Below are 17318 nucleotides of genomic sequence, written 5' to 3'. Positions count from 1 at the left end.
ACTAGTCCAAAGTAGAACAAAATCCCATCTCTTTATACGTTTGTATGTTAACATTTTTATTTAATAATATTTTAAGTAAAACTTATATATTTTATTTTAAATATTAATTTCATTCAAGAATTCTTTAACAATCTTAACACATATTTTGATCATTGCATTTTATAGCTTACAGACAGATGGTTAAGTAATATCATTGAAAATATGAATAGTAAGGGATTAAACTAATATAGATTTTTATGTAGAATAATGGATATATTATTATTCAACAAAAGAAAAGGACTTTTAAAGAATCGAATCGAGATGTAGAATTTACTCCTTGGAAGTACTAGAAACACCTGAAGAGGTCAAGATTTTAATACAGGCTTGTCATGGGAGGGATGTTCTTTTCCTTTTCACTACATCCGAAGTAATTCTTAGAAGTAATATTGATATTCTCTTTTTCGAAGTTATTAGGAAGAATACAAGTAATTTGATCTAAATAATATTAATATAAATAAAATTGCTTTAATACAAAAAAAATTTCAGTACAAAAAAAAAACCTTCAGTTTTAAACAAAATTGGATTCATTTCAATTTTTTGGAAGTCAATAAACACCACTTCCATCGAAGATAAACAAATTTACTTAGTGTTACTTTTGATAATGATGGTGATAAATGTAATTCTTTGGAAAGTACTTCGTTTTATTTTTGATGCGTAATACATCATTAACGAATAGTTTCAAAAATCTTAGTATAAACATTTTTGAAAATCGCAAATATAAAATTTAAATTAAAGTAAAATCAGAACCATATTTGGGATATATAAATCCAAATCTTTTAAAAATTACGCTGCTATCAGTTTCCTTCTTCGTTGATAATGAAGAAAACGCGAAAAAATTGAATTCTGATATCTCCATTTAAGGATACCTGCAAAACATTTTTAAAATTATCATTTGTGGCTACAAAATAACTTCACATATGTGCCGAACAAATGTTTAAAAGTATTGGTCCTTAATGGACCAAAAAAGACCACAATACTCTGTAAAAAGCTTAAGACATTAGCAGATTCGTTGATAATGAAGAAAACGCAACGAAATAGAATTCTGATATCTCCAATTAAGGATACCTGCAAAACATTTTTAAAATTATCATTTGTGGCTACAAAATGAACAAATGTTTAAATGTATCGGTCCTTTAGGAAAGACTGTAATGCTCATTACCGGCTTAGAAAGAACTATGTGCCAAATCTGTTTTTCAAATTGTATGAGGATCGGTCCACAATGAACCCTTACCCTGTATGAGGTTCTTTTAATAAGATGACTGAAACACTTATTACTGCAGTAAAACAATGAGTAAATCTATGAAATTTTACATGAATAAGGAACTAAAGTCTTCCTAACAACTTTGATGAGAATTGATCTAAAATTGTTTTTTTTATATAAAATTGTCTACTGTGACGTTATTTATTGTTTTATAGTAAAACCACTTTGGAGGTTTAAGATCAAATTAATTTTTATATTTTCCAAATTTATCAAGTTTGGATGAGGCTGGGAGCCCTCTTTAATGAGCTAGATTTTATTATAACGCTTACGTGTTGTATACAGTTGTGACGATTTTTTTGCTATAAAAAAAGTTATCTTTTCATATGTGAATTTTCGTTATTATATCTCAAATAGTACTAAGGATAATAAATGATTTTCAAAAAGTTTCTAAATCAATGTAGCATTAGAAGAAACGCATAATACGCTTTACACATTCATGTAATGTAGGGTAAAAAAAAACAATATAATTATATACATATGTATAAAAAATACTTTTTGTAAAAATAATATGTTTAATTACGCTTGTTTGTCGGTAAGCTTGTAATTTGCTTTGTTTAATATTATTTTTGCGCATAAAAACAAAATGACAATTGTCGTATTATAAAGCATGGAAAAAACAATGCAGCCTTATTTTCCGGCCTTACAATAAACACACGTATGCAGCTAATGAAATACAATTTATACACAAATACATACATAAATATCAAAAGCTCTCACACTGAAAATACAATAGCTTCCTAACAGACAAACACACACACTCACACATATACACAAAACAGGAAGTAGAAAACAAAGTTTAGTTTAGGATTATTTATATTTTTGTTTTATTGTGTCATTGTTGTTTCTGTTTTTGTTTTTACAAAGTATTGTTTATTTTTGTTTAAACTTTGAAAAAAACAACATATGTACATTCAAAAAACAAGAAAAAAAACTATGTATGTAAATATAAACATATAAGGCTTATATAAATACTAACTAAATAGAAACAACAAAAAACAATAAAAATAACAACCACATAAAAAGTACATATATATATACATAACAACTCAACATTTGAGAAAATGCAAACAAAAAATATATTTCAAATGATCAAAAAAAAAAAAAAAAAAAAAAAAAAACTACAACAAAGCAAAAACAAAAAGTGCAAAAATAACATTAGTTATGTTAATTATAAAACACATACACTCACACTTTTCTATGTGCTTTTAATATTCAACTTTATATTTATATATATTCACATAAACATGTATGTTTAAGTGTAATTCCCAGTATATTATTAGTTTTTATACTCTTGAACAAAGAGTCAGACACACTCAATCACGGTAATACAAATAAAATAGAAAAGAAAAAAGAAATAAAATTTCAAAATTTTGCTCGAATAATTTTGTTTAAAAATTGTTAGAATTCATTTTTGCATGCGAAAACTGCCTGACACATACACAGTAATAATTCAAATTTATAGTCTGAGTATTTGCACACACCTACATAAATATAAATATAGTATATATTTTATTTAAAAACTGTGGTTAAAGTGGTTTCGAAATAGAAAGTGTTTTAATTTAGAGTTGTGATTATTCATTTCAACTTTTAAAACTATGTTTCAATTTAAAACTAAATTCTTTATTAATTATGGCAATATAATAGAATTTAAATAAAGTTCTAAGAGTAAATCTGCTAATTAGAGTGATTATAGATATAAGTATTAGCAGACATAATTATGAGTCATAGTCTATACTGCAATTTCATTTTGTATCGCAATAAGTGCTAATGATGGTTTTGTGCGACATCAAAATATTTTTAAAAATTAAAAATTGGACGTATTCCTTTAAGAAGATAGCAGCCAAACTAAACAGGAGCTTGAAAAGCATTGGAAGCTACTAAAGCAGCAATTTCAAAAGTTTCTTTCAAAGGGAAGTTTCTTTACATTTCTATAATCCAAAGCTCACGAGATCGTATGTAATTAAATACAAAGACAAATATTTATTATGCTAAAGAAATGCGATGTAATTAGAGGGACCTGACTAGAACATCACATATATTGAATGCAGCAGATTGCAAAGGAATGTTGGCTGAAGAAAATATGGTCAGATATGAAAGAGTAAAAATACATCTTGAAAATGCTCGATCAGATATTGCATTATCTATTAAAGACTACTTGGAAGGAAATTTTTTCCAACAGCCTTTAAGTTCAGAACTTAAACCTAAAAACTTTGTTTTGATTGATCCAAAACGATTCAATTCATATTCGAAAATTTCTTGATTTGTTCAAAGCGTCAGAAATTAGGCTTTAATTTGGCATGGAAACAATAAAAAACCAAATTAGAAAAAAAATCATTTGAAAAGTATTTCAATATTTAAATGATCGCTAAATGGTCTCGACTGCTTGAAACTCTTCATAAAATTGATGGTATATAAAAGCAATATAGTCAAAGTATCACACCCTGTAGCAAATTGGAAAAAAAAATATTTCACACATAGAACAGTTGATATACATATAAAAGTAGAGTCCATTTATAGACTATTTCGATTTTTATAACCAGCTCTAATGTCCTTATAAAAGGACTTCAAAATTTATTAAAAAATTGTTTACTATATTTCTGTGACAAATTTTCTTTATGCTTCTATTTTTTATTTCTGTGTGTAACAGCAAGAAATATTCATTAGAGAGTATATGTGTTTAGGGTCCTTCTCAAATTCTGAGCCGAATTAGCAAGGTACATCTGTCCATCTCTCTATGTTAAACAAGCTAACTACAAAACGAAGCAATATACATAATTGTCCAATTCACAATCGATGTGGTATCATTGTATGTCATAAAAATTTTTTAAACAAAAACAAATCAATAATAAAAAAAATTACGACATGCTACGATACAACCGAACAACGCCGATTGTGAATTGGACAAATATAATCAAATTAACCAAAACGGTTTTAATATTTTCCTAAGTTTATTATACCCTTCACCTTCGTGAGTAGGGTATATTTAAGTTTGTCATTCCGTTTGTAATTTCTATAATATAATTTTCCGACCCTATAAAGTATATATATTCTGGATCCTTATAGACAGCGGAGTCGATTAAGCCATGTCCGTCTGTCTGTCGTCTGTCTGTTGAAATCAATTTTCTGAAGACTCCAGATATCCTCGAGATCCAAATCTTCAATAATTCTGTCACACATGCTTTCGATAAGTTTACTATTGAAAATCAGCAAAATCGGTCCATAAATAACAGAGATATGGGTAAAAATCTGAGACTACCTCCGAAAATTTACTTAACATATTATAAAAAAATGCATAAAAACAACAACAAGGAGATAAAGCAGTAATATGTTGGTAATACAGCTCATATTTGTTTGGGGGTGGTAATACAGTTTGATGGTGGTAGTACAGTAAAACGGTTAATACTTCTTTCTGCTACAGTTATTATTTGTTTGTGTGTATGTTATGTGTGACATGTGTGCAGAGATACAAAATAAATAAAAACTGTTTTTAAAACATACTTGGCGAAGGGTATATAAGTTTCGGCACAGCCGAATATAGAAATCTGACTTGTTTATGTTAAATATTAGCAAAATCAGTTTGTATCGAGAAAAGTTTAAAATTTTAAAGCTCCAAAAAAAAATAGCTTTTTTACACATAAATATGAAATTTGCACAAAATTTTAATTCTTTTAAAGTCATAAGGCATTTGTTTTGTATATGAACACTTGGTGCCTGTTGAAAATTGGCTGAATCAGTTTACAATTTCATATACCTCTCAAACAAATGGACATACTTCTGGAAAATGAATTAACTGTTAAAACTTCTTTCAAAAAGTCGATATCTCTACAAAATTTTCCAAATTAAAGTTTTATGTTTATAACATCCATTATGGTTCACAGAATTTACTATTTTGGTGATCATACTTAGGTCTTATATAACTTAAACGAAATATATTTCTGGATCGATGCATAATTGATCATAACCTCCATACATGAATGTCCCCTTCAGAAAAAAACACTTAAACGCTGATACAAAATTCTTTGCCAATTAATGATATCCTTACAGCGTCTGACACTAAAAATTAGACACGAACTGAATGATATACCTCCTAAACTATAAATTTAATGGAGAAAAACTGCTTTGTTAGTTTTTTTCATTTCGTGATCCTGTGTCCTGTGAAAATTTTAATAGATTTTTAAGGGGAAAAATTTTAAAAGAATTTTTTTACAGATTTTCATTCTAACAGTATAATATAAAAAAAAAAATTCCCAACTCTTCTTGTTGGCTTGACACTAAATTTGATATTATTTGATTAGTAAAAGTATTTTAAAATATTTTTTGAAAAACTCAAGATCACGAAATGACAAACTAAAAATGCGGAGTTTTCCCTTAAATTTTTAGCATTAGATGTATATTATCCGGTTCTTATCTAACGAATTTTTCTCTTTTAGTCGGACGGTATAATTAAGCAGAAATATTAATTTTTAATACAAAAATTTTAATGTAAAAGTTTTTCATGATCGGTGCGTAATATGGGTCCGGTTCGTTACATATAAGATGTCTTTCTGAAAAGCATTTCAACGCCTATTATTTAGTAACAAATAACGATATAAATACGAAATATGACAGAAATGTTGTCTTTGCATAGAAATTGCAGATATTTTTTTTAATCGGTCTATAATTGATCATTGCTCCCATACATGATTCCTTAATGAAAATCATTTTAACCGTTTAATTAGTTATATTATTTCTAGTAAATGTTGTTTTTAGTCATAACAATTTGTGTACAATAATATGTATCTGAATTTCATTAAATTTTTAACACACACATGCATACACGCTAATTATAAAATAGCATATTTTAAGGCGCTATAAAAATATTAAAACAAGAAAACCTATTTCCACAAATATTTGATCAATTTAAAGGGAATTCATATAAAAGTATATAGTGGAGGTGATAATTATGTAATTGCTTTTAAAGAGACTTATAGAATAACGAATATGTATTGTTTGCTATTAAATACATTTCAGTAATCAGAAGTTTAAATATTTCACTTTAAAACCACAGTAAAGCTATAAACTTTTGCGAATAATTACAGATACTTATTCATACATACATGTATGTGTATATGTATGTTCGTACATATTTAAATACACAAGTACAAGTGTAGATTATGCCTGTACAGCAAATAAGTATTTCCCACTAAGGTAAAATTACAAATTCATTCATATACAGCAAAAACATACATAATAACTTACTTTATAATGACTACTACATATCGTCTGCATTACTTTGAAGGTTTTCATACACAACTACAAAATATTTTGTTGAGAAAGCTTTTAGTAGGCACATTGATGATTTCATTAGCAAACGATGGTAGTAAGTTCTTTATTATAAATTTGTAGACGAGCATAGCTAGTACTTGCAGCGAATGTAACTTAAAATACCATTTTAATCCTTTACTAAGAAAAGAAAGTTTTTACTGGGTATAAATTCATATGATATTTATGTGTTTGTGTGTAAATTAGTGAAAAGTTTGGTTCGTTGCTTTCAACTTAAATTGACAAAAGTATTAAAAATAATTTATTTAAAAGTACGAAGTATACACATGTACTTGACATATGTATGGTTATACGTGTCTATGTTCGTAATCTTGTGAGTATGAATGGGTTCTGTTTTTTTTTTTTTTTTGTATTTATTACTATTGTTGTATTTTGTCTTTAGTTGAAGGATTATTTAAGATCATTATTAGTTTACGTATATGTATGTTTGTTTGTTAAATTTGTAGGTGTATTTTTTACCACAATTTTACAAAAAAGTGTAAAATACTCAGTGTTGGTAATTGGTTTAACATATTTTCTTTTCACACATTCAAGCATTTATACACGCACACATACATACATAAAGGTACTTATAAACGTTTGTTATGTTATGTGGTGTGTGTGTGTGTTTTTTTTTTAATTTAAAAACTTTGTTATCCTAAAAGGTTGATCAAATAATCAGCCATGTAAATTTGTTGGCTCAAAAGTGAAAAAAGCCATAAAAAAAACAAGTAAATAAATAGCAGAAATAATCTAAAGGATTTTTACAACTTAGTTGGTATATTAAGCCACTGAGTATATAAATACAAACCAACAATATTTTTTTTTTAGGGATGGAAAAAATTTTTGTTGTTTATTTTATTTTCCTGAGAGTAATATAATGATTTATTTAGTACAATTTTGTGTAGAAATGTCGAAATAAAAACTCAAAGGTAACTGTTAAAATACTTTAAATTTGGTTAAATTTTAAGGGTAAAAAAAATAAATGTAATTTTGTATATATATATTTTTTTAAGGCTGTTAACTTTAGACATATATACTCTTTTTTTTGCGAAATGTTAAAGGTACTTTGGACAGTTTGAAGTGAAAGCTATAAGATAACCCTAGGATCTGATTTTTTTTAAACAAACTGTTCAAACAATTTTGTCTTAAATTTAATTACAAAAGGCAGCAAAACTAGAATATTTTTGAATAACTAAAAGGATTATAGGGTCTGTGTAATATTATGTTGAGATTAAAAAAAAAATTCAATTTGTTCTTGCTATAAATACGGAAGTTGTAAATCGTGGCAAAAATTTATTTTAAAATTTAAATAATTTAGATTTATTTAAATCTTGTTGAATAACTTATGACTTTAAAATAATATTTAGGTTTTCTTCATAATTAAAGTTTGATAACAAGTTGTGTATTTTAAATTATGTTATATATTATTCTATTATTTTAACAAATTAAAATTATATATTTTTAAATAATTATGAAATAATTATGGCTGCTAGTTTTACATAAAGGACATTTTTTTAAGAATTTAAATTATAAATATAAATGTAAAAAAAATCAAGAAAAAAACGTTCACATGGCCTTAGTTGAGTATTCGCAAAGGATGTTATAACTATACTAACATTGTTCCCAATGTATAAGGATTGTTATAGATCGATTAAACAAAAGTCATGCAATGACAAAAAGTGTTCATTAAGGATTATCTGCATTTGTCTGAATCATCTTGTACAATCATTTCGTAAAATTGTACCCGATAACATCTTAGATATTAGATCAACATATTATGGTGAAAGGTAAAACTAATTATGATCATTATTAGTACCAAAAAATATATTATTATGATGAAATATAGTCCTAATATTTCACCACAATTTTTTTTCTTTATCATAATATGATTATGTGTCATCATAGTATAATCCAATAATATCATATTATTGTCATAATAAGGTCTCACATAAACATATTACAGAGTCAAGTAAGCACCTGATAGTTTCATGTTATCATATTATGGTTTCAAGTTGTTTAAAGTAACCATGTTGTGGTTTAAAGAACCGGTATTATAGTTTCAAATAATCATATTAAAGTTTCAGGTAACCTTATTATGATTTCAAGAAATCATACACTATGTCCTTTTCACACTTTTTTTAATACGATCTAATACAGATAGACCAAAGAACTGATGTATAAATGGCGATAAGAGTGCTTTTAAAGTAAACATATTTTGCCTATTTCTTAAACATTATATGGAAAAACTTATCATTTAATGGTTATTTAAAAGTTCAAATCGTTAACATAGTTATAATTAATTATTTTTTGTAATAATAATTATTATTTATTATTCCCAAATTTTGAATTCAACTAAAATATTATTGCAATTGAGTAAAATAACTATTGTTTGGTTATGACGACAATATATTGTAACAAACGAGTAAGAGTGCTATATTCGACTAAATATGCCCACCATCAAACCATGAAGTAAATGGAACCTTATGTTTATATTATTATGAGATTTTGGCTTTTAAGAAACTCACTTCTGTGCATCGAATTTCATAGCTATAATATACTCACATTTTTAGGCCAGTTATATTTGTCCATGTCAATTTCTGAAGAGTGTTATATAATAAAATTACTTATGTTTCAGGGCTATACACGTATTTTAAAGACAGTATTAAGCGTTAAATAAATTTTCTGAAAGCGACCTTATATAGGAGTAAGAGTTTATTATTGACGGATCCCCATAACATTTGGTGAATAGATTTTTGTTCGTAAGAAACTTTCTTATACTTTTAGCCAGTTAAACCGTTCTTTCAACAGACAGACGGACGGACCAGAAATAGCTACATCGTCTTAGAATTTAATGAAGAACCAGAATCTATATATACATACATACTTTTGTGGGTCAATGATCAATATTTCGATTCGTTTTTTGGTAGTAGGTATTAAAAAAAATATTTGTCTTAAACGTGCCGAACAATGTTTTTTCTCAGCATATAAGAAAAGATGCACTTATATTAACATAATATTTAAAATTTCTAAACTAGTGTTTTAATTTGATGCAATACTCATTACCAGTGCAAGGATTTCTATGCAAATGCATGTTTGTAATCAGTAATTCGAAATAACTTTTAACTAGTTTTATTTTCGAATCAATAAATTTGCTACAAAATGGCATCGATTTGTTGTTGCATATTTTTTCGTATTTTTTTATAAATGCATATATTGCATATTTTGCTTCAAATTGCATATTTTGCATATTTCCAACATTTTTATAGTTTATGCTGCAAATTGCAACGTAAAAAATATTGGTCTTTAAAAAATCGGTTCAGTATCAATTATTGAGTTTGTCCACATAGAAAGATAACTTTATGAAAATTTGTTCTTACATTTCTCTCACGTCCATAATTCACTTAAAAAGATTACTAAACCATAAAATTTGGATGTAATATAATTTATACAAAAATTCACTAAATTTTATTAGTATTGCTATCAAGCTTTCCACTTTCAGAAATTAAACATATACACAGAAAAAACTGAAAATGAGTTTTAACTATCAAAATAATTGTATTAAGCAAGTTTTGCACCTATAACCAAAATGATGATATCAATTACCAAATTTGTTAAAAAGTAAAAAAAATATATTTTTTTCCAAGTAACGAATTAATCAGAACAATTAATGTCAATAATTGAGACAAGATTAAAAATTGATTAATTCATTAATTGTATAAATTAAATATATAATAAATATAAAATTGATTTTTTTATTAATTTATTAATCAAATAAATTAACTGTTTGATAGAGAATTTTTTATAAATCAATTAAGAAGGTGATTAAAACAATCAAATTATTAATCGATTACACACAACGTTAAAGGAATACTAGACCTTTAACAATGCGTTCAGCATTTTCAAAAATTTTCACTTTATTGACACAATTTTACATATAAAGTGTTTCATAAATTGTAAAGAAACTTGAATATTATATGCCTAAAATTTTATGGACTATTTAAGAATTATAAGTAGTGCTAGCACAAAAATTCAAAAAACGAGATAATTAAGACAAATAAAAATTTATTTAAATAAAAAATAAAGAAAATTAAAACATGTTAATTGAAAAATAATACCTATAATTTTTTTTTTTTGTGTACTATTTAAAGTTCCTTCTTATTCTTTATATTTGTCATTCTCCAGCTCGTGGTTCTTTTAAAGTGATATTATTGTACATAAAGCATACATAAAGTTTTTGTGGTCGAAATTTTAAGAACATTTATTAATACATATGTACCTGCACAAAGAAATATTTTTTGAATCATATTTTTCAAATTTTTAGAGATTGTTTTCCTATTTTATAGTGCATATTATAAACACATATTTTTAATTTTTTTAGTACATGAAAATCCTTGCCCTGCTCATTGCATTTGTTTAAAGAACTCACTGTAGTAGGAGTTTTTTTTTTAGAAGTATATAACTTATAAATAATCTTTCCTACGATTTTAAAACGACCCCTTTTGTGGCGTCCAAAATCGATGAGCTTAGTTTTAACTATCCTAAGTAATTTGATTTGAAGAGAAACCTTAATAAATGTTAAAAATATAAAATATATATTACATTTTAATCTTTAAAATTATTTATAATTCCCAAATGTCTTAAATCTACTGTTATCAATCATTTCAGACAAAAATGTAATTTACAAGAAAAATTGTACTTGAAAATAAACATATTTCATATAACCTGTAAATATAAAAAATAAAATGCAATACAAACATATATGAAATATCATCTACTTTAAATAAGTTATAAAATTTTCTGGACAAAAAGAACAAGTAAGGTTTTTTTATAAATGGCTCTGCCGACTCTTATATACTCTACACTTTAGTGCGTTTTAGAAAAGTGTCAATATGTATTTTATTAAAGAAAAAAAATAAATAAATCTAAAAGTAAAATATGGAAAATGAAAAAAATAACAGAAAGTATCATTTTTTGTTTTATATTTGATCGCGTGTTTATATTACTTAGTTTATATCTGGAGTCTTCTAAAAGTTTTTATGAGCATACAGACGGACAAGGCTCAATTGACTCCGCTTTTATTAAGGACATGAAATGTATATACTTCACAGGTTGAGAAAACTATATTATGGAAATTACAAACGCAATGACAAGCTTTTATACAAATACCCTTCTCACTAAGGTGTAGGGTATATTAATAACAACAACAAACAAATTTACTTTAAAATACTACTCTAGATTTAAAACAACAGAGAATTACCACAAAAAGGATACAGACAATATCATTAAATATTCTTCATTTCTTTGCAGAATTTGATATTTTCCTCAATTTCATGTAGAGTTCCTTAATATAATGTCATTACTGTAGTGTAGCATTTAATCGTATCTAATGCGATTCTGTTTGAAATAAAAATAGAAATAAGCAACAAAAATATTTCCATATTTCTATTTCAATACTTAGTTGCATAATATTATTTATATAAGTATGTTTATTAGAGTAAACCGAGAGCCTACCTTTTTAATAAACTAATGGCGGAATACCTATGAAATGATGCGTAATATTGTAGTTATCACGAGAAAATTAAAAACAAACAATTAAGAAGTTATATTCAGGCGAGGCCAACCATGATTTAGTTTTCATAATAAAGCATTTAAGTTGAATTATACCTTGCCTCAGATGTACTAAAGCCATTAACTGTTTAATAAAACTGTTGATATTAAAGTAAAGGGTCAAATGAGGCCCTATAATTATAAAGTTCATCGCGGTCATCAAGACTAGTATAAATCATAGTTTTGCAGCTTTTTGTCGAGATACGAGTATATTAAATATAACTATGAACTTAAAAGCCCTATTTGGCGGATTCAGTTCTATGGGGCCTAGGTGAAATAATGGACCAATGTTAACTATTTTCTATAAGCTTCGTCCAAAGTCCCATAAAAGATCATGTGCCAAATTTCATTGAATTATCTCCAAAATTGCGATCTGTAGTTTGATTACAAGGTTTACATGGACGGACGGACAGATGGACAGACGGACGGACACAGCTAAATCTACTCAAAAAATGATTCTGAGCCGATTGATATACTTTACGGTGGGTATAGGACCAATTTTATTGTGCGTTACAAACATCAACACAAACCCAATATACCCTCGCCACTAAAGTGGTGTAGGGTATAAAAAGAGTTTCTGATTCCTACCAATGATTTAAATCCTTGATAAAGTACAATATGTTCAAACAAAAATCTTTGAAATCTTGTTAAAATGCGTCTAAGAAATTACCTAATTTTAAGCTGATTGTTGAAAAAAGGTTAAAGTGTTTCAAAAGCCCTTTTTCAAAGATTTTTTTATTTTATTTGCATATTAACACGCATCGGTTGAGAAATAATCCACAATATTGGTCTTCGGGACACTCTAATGTACATGTTATATAGCTCATGAAGAAATCATGCATTTATAAGTATTTCTTATACAACTTCCTTGCTTTTTGTAATTGTAAATAATAATTTGTATCCTCCGTGCACCCTACATTAAGTTAGACACAATTTTTCAACAAAACAAACAAATTTTTCACAAAAAAAAAACATATGTATGTATGTACCCAGCAAAAACTTTCATTACCATGTAAGGTATTCAATTTCTAAAATTTACTTACACAATAGCATTTTGAATCATTATTTGAAGACGGTATTATCACTGGAGGCAATTCACTTAGACATTACTAGCTAAATGGTGAAAATTGCAAGTCATTATGAAGTTTTAGCTTCGTATGTGTATTATTACTAAAAATATTTAAAATAAGTTTTTTCTAAAGAAATTGACTTTTATTCACAAAAAGTTTTTTTTAAGTAAATACTTTTAACTTAAGAAAAATCCATATAAAGTGTTTGCTAAATTCGTTAAAACATGTCTTTTCGGAGATTTCACAAACAGAACATACAATTTTATAAATACTTATAAATACCATATGATAAGTTTTGATAGGATATTATTGTGAAATATTACATATAGAAATAAATTTTATCATAGTCTACATTAGGGTCGCACCAAAATGTTGTTAATAATCCTACAAAAAATTAAAATTTAGTTAATTCTTACATACAATTTCTCAAAAATTTTGGCCTGACGTTAATATTTGATGAACTGGATCAAAGGATAAAAAGGTCCTTTTTATAAAGATTTTATGAATTTTTTGGGATTACGTTCTTCAATTATAGGACCATTCTTATGTAGTTAGTTATATCATACAAACTTCAAAAATGGCAATTTTAATTCTTCTATTAAGTCCAATCAGGAAAAACTGTATCAAAGAATTAATTATGCTTTTATTTTAGTTGGATATATTGACATTTTCCCCCATATAAACGGAACCATTCTAATGTACATATGTATGAACTTGTATCCATATCTCCCAATATAACAAACTTGGGTGTAAACAGTTTCAAACATTACTTTTGTGTATACATATGTAAATCTTTCAAAAAGCTACAACAAACATAACTTTTTAAAGGGTCTTATTCATAACAATTTATCAAAGATTTCAAAAACAATTTTTTACACAAAATTTGTTCAATAAACCTTTGAAAAATAATTACGAATAAGGAAGGCAGTTTATATAAATACCTCTTTTAATTAGAAAAATCTATTTTTGAACGCCTGATTTCAACTTACGACAGACCTGGCTATATCATTTATGAGTGTTAGACAAATATTTCAATGTGTTACAAACGGAATGACAAAATCAATATTCCTTACATTTTTTTTATATTAGTAAAAAAATAAATATGTAAAGTTCAGCATTTATAGTTTTATTTTATATATATATTTATTTAGAAAAGGAATTAAAATCAAATTTTATTTGTTTATTGTTAAAATTAAAAATATTTACTATCATAATAATTACTTTACAAGAAAAACTGCAAATTATGTTAAATCAATTGTTGATTCATTTTTACGTTAGTAAATTAAGTGAACTAGAAATTCTTATTTATTATTATAATAATTCAAAAAATACAATACGATTTTACTCAATGTGGTGACCTTTGAAACTTTCGCTCTAATGAACTGTGGGTGGTATGATGAATATTATTAAGAAATAATAATAATCATACGCATGGGAGTCCTTAAATGTGAGTGTGTGCAATATGGCCTGTATTGTCAGGTTAGAATTTTTAAGGCTAAATTTACCTTTTTACGTAATAATAGAACTGTAATATTATTTTTGAATATTGATACCTATTTAGGGGACTCCCCTAATGTACATATATAAATGTGAATTCGTATATAATTTATTCTAATAATATTAATAATGTACTTTAATTAAAAGCAAATTAAAAAACGAAAAACAATGCAACGAATTCTGTAAATCAAATTAATTTAATTTGATAAACAATAGAGATAAACAAATTATATATGTATGTAATTTTGTTTACTAAAATTTTATTTAAAATATTTACTTTTTATGAAAGAAAAATTTACATAATTATTATTGAGTTTAACCAACATTTTAGGCACAGGAAACAGTTATTGTTACTTATGCAATTCGAAAAATTATGTATCACTATATAATCTATAGCAGTCTGTAGTTTAGTCTATTATCAAGTTTAAAGTCTAGTCTATAGTCTAGTCTATAGTCAGTCTAGTCTATAGTCTAGTCTATAGTCTAGCCTATAGTCTAGTCTTTAGTCTAGTCTATAGTCTAGTCTATAGTTTAGTCTATAGTTTAATCTATAGTCTAGTCTATAGTCTAGTCTATAGTCTAGTCTATAGTCTAGTCTATAGTCTAGTTTATAGTCTAGTCTATTGTCTAGTCTATAGTCAGTCTAGTCTATAGTCTAGTCTATAGTCTAGTCTATAGTCTAGTCTATAGTCTAGTCTATAGTCTAATCTATAGTCTAGTCTATAGTCTAATCTATAGTCTAGTCTATAGTCTAGTCTATAGTCTAGTCTATAGTCTAGTCTATAGTCTAGTCTATAGTCTAGTCTATAGTCTAGTCTATAGTCTGGTCTATAGTCTTCTCTATAGTCTAGTCTATAGTTTAGTCCATAGTCTAGTCTATAGTCTAGTCTGTAGTCTAGTCTATAGTCTAGTCTATAGTCTAGTCTATATATCTAGTCTATAGTCTAGTCTATAGTCTAGTCTATAGTCTAATCTACAGTCTAGTCTATAGTCTAATCTAAATTCCAGTTTATAGTCTAGTCTATAGTCTGGTTTATGGTCTAAAGCCTAGACTATAGTCTAGTTTAAAGCCTAGTCTAGTCTATATTCTAGTCTAGTATATAGTCTAATCTATAATCTAGTCTGTAGTCTAGTTTATAGTCTAGTTTATAGTCTAGTCTATAGTATAGTCTATTGTCTATAATCTAGTCCTTAGAAATAAATATGTATATATTTTTTTATTTTTATATTCAATCGAGCATTATGAAGTAATTATTTTGTAAACAAAAAAACATTTTAATCGCAGTAATTTATAGTTTTCCACAAAATTAAATTTAATTCTGTTTATTATGAAGATCTCTTAAGAGTTTTAATTTCACTTACTTAAGCAAAAATATTAGTAAACCATACACTAACATATAAGTATATGGAAAAAATTACCACAAAATAAAAACCCATACACATTTGTAGATACCCTGCAGGTTTTTAATGTACTATTATTAGTAAGATACAAATATTTGTTGAAATTGCTTGAATCATTAACAGTTTTCTGTCAACGTCAAGCGATCTACAAGTAATGCAGTGAAGAAGTCAGTTGAAATAATATTTTCAGAAATAAATTAATTTTTTATATTTTGTATCATTGAGAACTGTTGGTATATACAAAAACAAAAAACCTAATTATTGTATTACTTAGTGTTTGTATTTAATTGGTTTTATTTATAGAAATCTTATAATTTATTTATAAGAATATATAATGAATATATTATTTCCATTTGCAGTTTCATTTTAATTGCAAAATAAACCTCAACTATCAAAAGTGCACAAAATGCCTGTCTAGATTGTAGCTGTAAATGAAACTGAAATGCTTTACCTTAAAGACACCTTGAGTTTTCTGCTTAAATGTATGACCTCAATCATAAACAATTACTAGTTAGTTGATTACTTAACAGAATAGTGTGAATCAAATACAGAAAAAAGTGAATTAAAAGCATGTGGCTTAATTAAAATCTGATAAGTTCTAAAGCCACAAAAACCCAATAGCAATAATAATTTTGAATTTATAAAGAAATATAATTGCAGTTGTAATAATCTAATAGTTTTTAGTCATTTATTTCTTATTGATTAAAACTATTGCTTAAGACTTATAACCAGAAGAGTATCAGAGTATTAGTAAATATTAAATAGTAAATTTTTAATTTTACCGCATCAACAACAGCAGAATTGTGGGTAAAAGAACAAGAAATATTTCCAATAGCTTTCTTCAATTTAAAGGTTTTATTTTATAGGGTCTTTATGCATGTGTAATGGGCAAATCAATTCAATTACTTACCGTTTTTGGCGCAAGCATGATAACATTTCTTCATTGTCATCGTTAAGCGGACAATTAAGGCCATGAGCAATTTGCATTGTCAGCTGTAGTGAATGATTTGTAGCAGCCCAATCAGACATGGCAGAACCGGACATCAAAATTGCACGATGAAATAAACCTTTATGTAAATGATGCCAAAAGAAAAAAACAGCAGAAAATTTAATGAAATGAGAATATGGGAAAAAGTAAA

At 26.3% G+C, this 17318-nt stretch overlaps 1 protein-coding gene across 1 annotated transcript in view; it reads right to left on the bottom strand.

Moving 5' to 3' along the window:
- Positions 1 to 17318, bottom strand: part of LOC111675505 — a 111044-nt gene that overhangs the window by 79784 nt on the left and 13942 nt on the right. Inside the window, exon 3 of the mRNA XM_046947964.1 lies at positions 17090 to 17246. Within this exon, the coding sequence (XP_046803920.1) occupies positions 17090 to 17246 (157 nt within the window). The remainder of the gene's footprint in view (positions 1 to 17089; positions 17247 to 17318) is intronic.

This window comes from Lucilia cuprina, chromosome 4 (genome assembly GCF_022045245.1).
Source record: "Lucilia cuprina isolate Lc7/37 chromosome 4, ASM2204524v1, whole genome shotgun sequence".
Lineage (NCBI taxonomy): Eukaryota > Metazoa > Arthropoda > Insecta > Diptera > Calliphoridae > Lucilia > Lucilia cuprina.
Note: the sequence above shows the minus strand (reverse complement) of the source record. Positions and strands in the feature narration are given on the sequence as shown.